The sequence below is a fragment of the Prinia subflava genome, chromosome 2 (genome assembly GCF_021018805.1).
Source record: "Prinia subflava isolate CZ2003 ecotype Zambia chromosome 2, Cam_Psub_1.2, whole genome shotgun sequence".
NCBI classification, from domain to species: Eukaryota; Metazoa; Chordata; class Aves; order Passeriformes; family Cisticolidae; genus Prinia; species Prinia subflava.
The window spans coordinates 12,081,655-12,090,697 of record NC_086248.1 but is presented as its reverse complement, the minus strand read 5'-3'; the positions used below and the strand labels follow the sequence as shown (position 1 = coordinate 12,090,697).

Sequence of the window (9,043 nt, the reverse complement as noted above, 5' to 3'; positions counted from 1 at the left end):
GAGGGGGGATCACCACATGGGAGAGAGCAGGACCTTCCTGCCCAGAACTGCCTCACACAGGGATTCACATTTCGCTCTCTCGCGAGCAGCCTCCTCCTCCTCAGTCGCTCGACGCTCAGCTTTCTCTGCTACCACCATGCCCGCGGTGTTTGAACAGCCCGGGCTCGCCCCCACCGAGGCGGGACAGGGAGGCGGCCCCGCCGCCACCGCACACAAAGCCGCCGCCCGCCGCCACCGGCCTGCTGCGAGCGACGCCCCAGTCCCCGCCTCAACCTGCAGCCTATGAGCAAGGAGGCACCGCCCCGAGCGGCGGCGGGATCGGGATCGTACCCGCGCCCGCCGCCGCGCACCGCCGAGGAGAGCGCCGCGCTCCCGCCCGTCCCGTGTCCCGTCCCGTCCCGTCCCGCGGCCCGCGCCGGGGGAAGGCGGCGAGAGAGCGGTGGGTGCCGCCGCCGGGCAGCGCGGGGCTCCGGGAGCGCCGCTGCTGCACCGCGCGGCCGCAAGGTGTCGCCGTCGGCAGCGGAACGGGGGCGCGGCGGGCGCGGAGCGCGGGGGGCGCGGGGCCGCCCGCTCGGGGCCCCGCCGGCAGCGCGGCCGTGAGAGCCCCGCCGGCTGTGGGGAGGCCGTCGCTACCCATCGTGCACAGAGCCCTGCGTCGGAGCGGCTCCCTCGCCCGGCCGCTTCCCTTAGCCCTTGTTTGTTTATTTTCAGCTGCCCGGGGGGTTGCGCGCGAGGTCGCAGCGGCGGGAGGTGGCGAGGAACCGCTCCTGGGGCCGGGTGGCGCGGGGAGGGGCGGCACAGGGGCCGCGGCGGGGCAGGGGCGGCCCCGCGACACCCAAACACCCTCCCGGAGGATAAAGAGCGAACGGCGCTTTTGGCGCCAAACGCGCGGCCCCGCCCTGCGCGCGTGGAGCGGGGGCGGGGCTGGCGCTCCCGCCTTTCTCGCGCTGTTCCCAGTGCTCCCTCCCAAGCGTGTCAGGTTTGTGGTTTTTTTGGTGTGTTTTTTTTTTTTCTAAACTCGCCTTTTTTTTTTTTTTTAATGCCTTTTTGGGGGTTAATAATATCCATCCGCTTCAAAGCCAGACAGTGACAGTCATCTGTCTGCGAGCAGAGGGTGGATGCGGAGGCCGGGGCGGCCGCGGGGGCCGGCGGGCGGGCGCGGAAAGTGCTACAGACACCATCAGCTGCTTTTTTTCCCCCTCTCCCCTTCCCCCCGCCACTCCTCCCCCTCGCACACCCACCACCATCACCACGGAGGTAAGAAGAGGAAGCTGCAGGCTCTGGGCTGCAGGACAAAACCCCAATCAAATAAATCCAATCCCCCATCGCGTTTGAGTTGCCGAACTGGGAAGGATGGGGCGGGAAGGGGAGCGCAGGGGCAGAGCGGAGCCTGAATGGGGTTCTCATTGAGCACAAGAAAATCGTGGAGGATATTTGTGTTTTGATTTGGAGCTGTCGCATTGAGATCGTCAGTGTTTTGTAGGTGCCTCTTTACTGCTTTGCATTTTAAACAGTTTAATGTATTTCCCGAGTAGAAAAATGCACAGTCCTGGAGGCGCTCAGGGGGCGGGGCGGGAGCGCAGCTGAGCCGAGCCGGGCGCATTTCTCGGCGTTTCATCATAAGGCTTTTCATGGATTTTTTTTCCCCCCGTTTTTGGTCTCCGTCTCAGCGTCAGCTGTTGTGAACCCAGCAGAACGATTTCCTTTCGCGTTACCTTAACCGAGCTGAAGGGAGACGCTGACTGGATCTTTTGGACTTTAAACCCTTTTTCTTCTTCTTCTTTTTTTTTTTTCTTGATTTTTTTTTTCTTTTAATGTCTGATGCAACGGAGCTCTCGGCAGAGGAATGGGGTTGTGGCTGACTGGCCGTGGGGGGTGAGTGAGCGGGGGGTCCGGCCGAGGTAAAGGCAGCAGAGGCACTCGCCGGAGGTGAGAGCTGGTGTGTTTGCAGGAGGTTTGAGTGCATGGAGTGGCAGAATCCGCGGAGTTGGTGTCTTTGCAACCTCGTTGTTGCAGGAAAAAGGGGGAGAAAAACTTCCCGTGCCTTCTTGGCAAATCAGGAGGCTTTGTTGGTGGCGCCGGGGTGGTTTTAGTGCATTTTTGTGCGTGAGGTTATTACATAAGGTTGATAATTTCTGTTACTGCTGGATTTCCCCTCCTCCCCCCTCCCCCCCGTGTTGTGTGCGGATTTCGCTGGCTCGGTTTGAGTGAATGAACTGGCGATTTGCGAAGTTGCAAAGAACCCCTCCGCCCCCTTTTTTTTTTTTTTTTTTTTTTGCATCCTTCTCCTCCTCCCCTTTGCACTGCTCCTCAGATGACAAAAGGAGTAAACTTCCTCTACTTTTGCTGGCATATTAAGAAGCCTTTCTGGAGAGATTACGGTATCAAAGCCATGCATCTGTCTGCAGTTGCTGTGCTGTTCTGAGCGTTTGCAGCGGTGTGGGGAGAGCAGGCGAGGGCTATGTGCGCAGGCTGTGCATCCCCGCCGGACTCTGCAGCCTGGGCTTGTGTCCCCGCGGAGCGGCGGGGCAGGCTCTGCGCGGGGGAGCGCTACCTGCGCGCTTCGATTTCAGTGTCTTGAGTCGGGGAGAGAAAGGTGTGTGAGATGCTTTTTTTTTTTTTTCTCAACTTTGTAAAGGCTCCTTGTTTGCTATTGGTGATGGGATTATTAATATTTTTTTCCCTTCCGTTAAGAGGAAGGGAGTCACGTTTTCGTGTCTGTTTATTCCTATTTTAATTGTGGTGGTGTTTTGTTCTTTTTTTTTTTTTTTTTTTTTAATTTAATTTCAGGTCGTGGGACAACCTCTTTTCTTCCTCTTGCTGGAAATACCCATAAAACCTGTGTTTGAAATTATTGCTCGACCCAGGGAGCAGCAAAAAGAGACCCGTAATGCCAGGAATGGTCAGTAAAAACCCAGACCTCGAGTTTGACTCTTTGCAGCCTTGTTTCTACCCGGACGAAGATGACTTTTATTTGTGCGGACCGGACTCCGCTCCCCCCGGCGAGGACATCTGGAAAAAGTTTGAGCTGCTGCCCACCCCTCCTCTGTCTCCCAGCCGGGCCGGGCTCCAGGAGCACCCTCCGGGGGGGGGCCCGGTGCCCTGGGGAGGGGCGGCTCTGTGGGGCTGCCGCCCCACCGACCCCGTGGACTGGGCATCGGAGCTGCTCCTGCTGCCCCCCGAAGCCGACCTGTGGGGCGGCGTGGACGGAGGGGACTTCTTCGAGACGGGCCCCGGCGTGGCGAACAATCTCAACTCTATCATCATCCAGGACTGCATGTGGAGCGGCTTCTCCGCGCGCGAGAAGCTGGAGCGGGCGGTGAGCGAGAAGCTGCAGAGCAAGGCGCCCGCCGCGCCGCCGCCGCCCCCGGCGGCCGCGGGCAGCCCCGCCGCCGCCGGCGCCCGTGCGGAGCTGGGCGGCGCCGTGCCCGAGTGCGTGGACCCGGCCGTGGTCTTCCCCTTCCCCGTCAACAAGCGGGAGGCGCCGGCGGCGGGCGGAGGGGCTCCGCGGGGCGGCCGCCCGCCGCGCCCCGCCGGGGACAGCCGGGCGAGCAGCAGCAGCAGCTCCTCCGGGGACGACACGCTCAGCGACTCGGGTAAGCGCTCCGGCCCCAGGGTGCGGGCGTGGGGCCGGGGGTGGCGGCCGCGGCCCCCGCCTGTTGCCCCGGGGGCAGCTGTGGCCCGGGGCGGCCGGCAGGCGGCGGCAGGCGCGGCGCGGCGCGGGGGCGGCGGGCACGGCCCGGGGGTGTCCCCGCCAGAGCCTCGCTCTGTGCCGGCGGGGTCGGAGCCTTCACCGGGCAGCAGCTCCCGAGGCTGCATGGTGCCGGGGACTCTCCGGGCCCTCTGATAGTGTCCTGTTCTCGGGGTCTCCGGGGGGCGGCAGTGCAGCTGCCACCGCCACCCCGGGTACGGGGTTTATGGGGGATCAGCGTGTGCGCGTCCCGTTAGACGCGATGCGGGCAGGCTGGAGGTAGACTAGTGAACCCTTAGAGCAGCGCTTGTACTGAGAGAACCCAAAAATGCCCCAGACATTCTCTGTGCGTGCACGCAGAAAAGTCCACTCGGGCTGAACCGGGGTTTAGCGTGTGTAGGGAAGCTGGTCCCTATGACCGCCGCCACAAACTTGGTGATCCGTCCCGGGTTTCAGAGCCTGCTGTCCCTTTAATGTCTGGTTTGACAGCTTTGGGTGAGGAAGCACTTCCAACAGCTGTCTTCTTGGCAGTGCACCAAGCGCCGGCTTAAAGGGTCCCCGGCTGGAGCAGCTTCACCTTCTGCCTCAGAACAAACCCAGCGATTGTTTCGTTTTCCGGCTGCTTTTCTACCAAGCAGGGGCTGTGTTGTGGCTCTGTGCTTGCCTTTTGTGTCGCAGCTCGATGATTCCATTCAAACTACATAAATTCTGTGTAAAAATTCTTTTCTGGCTCTGTGATTGTGTGGGTGGTAGCCCCATTTTGATTGAAAATTAGATGTGTTTAAAAACCCCATCTAATTAAACTTACTGAGCTTTCAGAAATCCCTGTTCTTAGCTGATTTCATGAGTATTACATACTTTAACAGATCTATATCTGCCTGCAGGTGGTGGGCGCACCCTGGTTTTGCCATCAGTTATTTCATTACTGCTTTTACTGGATATATTTTGTCAGTAAATACCGATACTTGGTCAGGGTATTTTCAGGGAGGATAACATCTATTTTATTTTCTGTCCTTTATTACCAGAAGATGATGAAGATGAGGAAGAAGAGGATGAAGAAGAAGAAATAGATGTTGTTACAGTGGAGAAAAGACGCTCCTCTAGCAACAAGTCTGTTACCACCCTTACTATTACAGTGCGTCCTAAAAATACCACTTTTTCATCAGTCAGGACACAGCAGAATGGATTGATACTAAAGCGTTGTGCCCCAATTCACCAGCAGCATAATTATGCCGCCCCTTCTCCATTCGTGGAGACTGAAGAGGCTCCACCACAGAAAAAGTTGAAAATTGAGGTGCCCCGTCCAGTAAAACCCACGATCCAACCAAAGCCTAAGAGTTCAAGTCCTCGAAACTCTGATTCAGAGGACAGCGAACGTCGACGCAACCATAATATCCTGGAGCGTCAACGACGTAATGATCTACGGTCAAGTTTCCTCACGCTAAGGGACCATGTGCCAGAACTGGTTAAAAATGAGAAAGCTGCAAAAGTTGTGATCTTGAAAAAAGCCACTGAATATGTTCATTCTCTTCAGGCAGAGGAGCAGAAGTTACTGCTAGAAAAGGAAAAATTGCAAGCCAGACAAGAACAATTACTAAAGAAACTAGATTACAAGCGGACTTGCTAAACTTTGGTTTTGTTTTGTTTTGTTTTGTTTTTGGCTGATCTGGACAGTCATTGCCACTTTGCACATTTTTGATTCTTTATAAAAAAGTTGTGTTTTTTGACGTTAAGAATGTTGGTTTTAATTTCAATCCAGTCCCTGAAGTGATCGACAGACTATATTATCCGGGTACGGAGCAAATGGATGTTCTTGCAAGGAGTTCATTGCAAGGCTACCAAACAACAATGGACTGCCTTTGTTTTTTCTTAAGAACTGTAGATGGTGGGGATTTTTTTTTTTTAAAGTGTTGTGAGCATTTGGAGCTGCTGATGACATCTAGTTCAGTTTTGAAATGTTCATTCCTAAGTTTTATGGTGCTTATGTTCTAACAGATGTTACTTTAGGGGTTGGCATTTTGTACCCCTGTGGGAATTTCTGTAAATACCATCTACACACTTGCCTTTTGTACATGTCTTGGGTTATGAGAGGTGGCTTTTGCTGCCAGTATTAGACTGGAAGTTCATACCTAAGTACTGTAATACCTCAATGTTTGAGGAGCATGTTTTTGTATACAAATATATTGTTAATCTCTGTTATGTACTGTACTAATTCTTACATTGCCTGTATACTTTAGTATGATGCTGATACATAACTAAATTTGATACTTATATTTTCGTATGAAAATGAGTTGTGAAAGTTTTGAGTAGATATTACTTTATCACTTTTTTGAACTAAGAAACTTTTGTAAAGAAATTTACTATATATGCCTTTTCCTAGCCTGTTTCTTCCAGTTAATGTATTTGTTAATGTTTGGTGCATAGAACTGGGTAACTGCAAAGTTCTGTGTTTAATTTCTTCCAATGATGTACATTTAGTGCTGCGTCTTATAGCACTTTGAAATACCTCATGTTTATGAAAATAAATAGCAATTACATGATGTGCCATTTACTATTTTTCTTTTAAATAAAATCTTTAACTTTGCAGTATTGATGAAATACAAAAAGCATGGTCCCATACCCTTGGCACTTCAACACTTATACTATAGGTGACACTTTACAAAGGTCAGCTGGGCAGGACATTTCCATTTCTGGTTAAAAATTATTGTAGTAAGAACTGTGTTCCTGTTATTTCATACTTGTGTTGTCAGGATCATCCCAGGGGACCAGATGTACCACACTTAATGGAATGACTCCTGTGTCTTTCAAAGACTCCTCAAATGTCACTGTACCCAGAGAATTGTGAGGCATCAGAAACAAGACTAGTAAACTTTTCTGCCAAGGGCCGGGCCTCTAGCAGACAGGTGAAGTAAATGATGGAGGTAGACTTGCCAAAGCATAGAAAATTTAATACTTGTAGTAAACAAAGATCTTAACTTGGCTGCTGTTTTTGCATTAGGAAAGCCTTAAAGGTGTCCATCATTGAAGTGGAGAATTCATGTTGTTGTTTGTAGCTGAAGGTCCTGTTTGTTGCCACATTAGCTGATAAAATTGAAAACGTCAGGGAAGATGCAGAACCAGGTAGCGTGCATCAGATGAACATGGAACTTGATTGTCTCAGGAGCTGGTATTCGGTGTGACAGGAACAACACACACAAATCTATGAAAGCTGGTCATTTTATGAAAGATCATGAGAGCAGGGAGTTGTTTTATTTTCTACTCTCAACAGGTATTTTTGATGTCATCTTTCCTCACACTGAATCTGAAAAAAAAAAAAGGATAGGAATTAATGACCAAATGGCCAGTAAGTACTGTCAGGATCCACTTGCAAGAAGCTCACCTGTCCTATCTGCCCCTGCTTTAGCCACAAAGGAAGTAGCTTGTCTCATGATGGAGGTACAGAAATCCCATATTTGCCATGAGGTAACAGGAAGAGCAGCCTGGGGGCAAAATAGCCCCCATATAATGGATGTGCCATATGGTTATCCCTACAGATTGTTGATGCACTCATAACCTGTATGCCCTTGGGCTCCAGGCAGCCTCTGTACCATGACCACCAAGAACTGTACATAGACCAGTGCAGTACATCCAGATCTTGAAGAGGCATAAATTGGTGTAACACTGGATTCAGCTAGGCCTACACAACCATTTGAAGAACTGGCCTGGTTAGAGTTAAGATCTAAATTCAGACTTAACCACAGTTGTTCCATATGTAGAATCTTTGTTTTGATTCCTTTGACATGCTTCTTCCACTTTCCAGCTACAGTGATAAAACAGTAGAGAGACAATTGGTGTGAGCAATTACAGAGTACATTTAATTTTAACAGCTAAAACAATTTTTAACCCTCTTCTTTTTAGCAATTTCTGTTGAACTCCTGTTGTACTGTTTTCAAACAAGGTACCTGTCAAATGAGTATTCTTGAAGAAGTAAAGTTCCTTCCCCCTCCACCTCCCCTTCCCCTGCCCCTTCCCACCCTTCCTCATCCCCTTCTTCCCCTTCACACTCATGGAAAACTTTAGTCGAAATCCTCCACTCTGAGTGAACTCTGGGTCAGATCAGGTTGCTTAGGGTCATGCAACCAAGGCTTGAATATCTTAAAGGATTGAGATTCCACAGCCTCTTTGGACAACACGTGGTTTTTGACTACCATGACTGATACAAATTTTTGTACTATCTGGAATTTTCCTTGTTGCAATCTTTGTCCATTGCTTCCTGTCTTTTTGTGTTTAACCTCCTCCTGGAAGAGGGTGGTTGCACCTTGTCTGTAAACTCCCATTAGGGAGTTGAAGACAGCAATTACTTCTTTCTTGAGATAAGCCAGTTCTGTCTTGTCTTGGAGGAACCAAGCATTTAGACTATATTAAAAGAATCATAGCCACAGCCATAACAAAAAATTCTTTTGCAAATGTATCTAGAGTGGGGAGTAAGGACTCAATCAAATAGTGAATTGAGACACTATTGCCTGGGGTTTTTTTGGTTGGTTCTGGTTTGGCATTTTGTGTGTGTGTGGGGGGGTTTGTTGTTGTTTTGGTTTTTGGTGTTTGTTTGTTGTTTGTTTGTTTAATACATACCTACTTTTGCATAACACATGCAAACATATCTGTCTGGAGAATCATATGTGGCAAGTATTTAATAGCTGCATATTACAAAGCAGATATTGGTGATTCCTATAGAGAAAACTGAATTAAGTTGATCTCAGTCTTACTGAATTTGCTATAAAAGTTCCCAAGTTCTTTTTCATACATGACAGAATTTGCTGATGGTGGTTTTCTCCAAAATCACATATCCCAGAGGATGTTCTCCTTCCCACCTCCTGTTTATTTTCTTAAAAATACCACTAAGAACACAAGGGACTTGTAACACCAAAATGAAATTATTCCTCCATAAATTAGTATAAGTGGAACACCAGTGGGAGACCTTAAAAAGGTGAAATGTGTTAATGGCATCATTACCACTCGGTCACCTGTTGCCGTGAGTGCTAAGGGAAGTGCATTTCTCAAGCCCCAAGCTGTTGTTATAGCAACTTATCACCAGGTCTTGGCAGGACTCCTTGAGAGATCATATATTTTACTGTTTGCTCCTGGGAAGTACACTGATAAACCAACCTAGAATAAAAAGACTTCAAGTAGGTGACATTCTCAAGGTTGAATTTCCTGGCTTCTGGCTGATTTAAATCAGATGTCATTTTATATAAAATACTAATTTTGAGATAATAAATTAATTTTAATGTACAATTGCCAAATGCTGCATGATCTATACCTGGGTTACTTTCTTGTGTCCATTCCCATTTCCCTTTTCCCTTCCCTGTCTCT

At 50.1% G+C, this 9,043-nt stretch overlaps 1 protein-coding gene across 5 annotated transcripts; it reads left to right on the top strand.

Annotated features, from left to right (window-relative positions):
• The first annotated feature begins 317 nt into the window (after positions 1-317).
• Positions 318-6,280, top strand: MYCN (MYCN proto-oncogene, bHLH transcription factor). 5 transcript variants are annotated; one of them, XM_063424670.1, is made up of 3 exons: positions 318-439; positions 2,791-3,596; positions 4,717-6,280. In XM_063424670.1, exons 2-3 carry the CDS (start codon positions 2,891-2,893, stop codon positions 5,316-5,318), a joined length of 1,308 nt encoding a protein of 435 aa, XP_063280740.1. In that variant the 5' UTR covers positions 318-439; positions 2,791-2,890; the 3' UTR covers positions 5,319-6,280. The 5 variants fall into 5 exon arrangements, with proteins under 5 accessions (XP_063280740.1, XP_063280755.1, XP_063280758.1 ...); XM_063424685.1 differs by lacking the exon at positions 318-439 and adding an exon at positions 918-979; XM_063424688.1 differs by lacking the exon at positions 318-439 and adding an exon at positions 1,032-2,596 and having other exon boundaries at positions 4,720-6,280.
• The last annotated feature ends 2,763 nt before the right edge of the window (positions 6,281-9,043 follow it).

Excerpts from the sequence above, each read along its gene's own strand:
- MYCN (XM_063424670.1), top strand. The coding sequence starts at position 2,891 with ATGCCAGGAATGGTCAGTAAAAACCCAGACCTCGAGTTTGACTCTTTG. Across the intron at positions 3,597-4,716 it reads CGACACGCTCAGCGACTCGG|AAGATGATGAAGATGAGGAA; the intron begins GTAAGCGCTCCG and ends CTTTATTACCAG.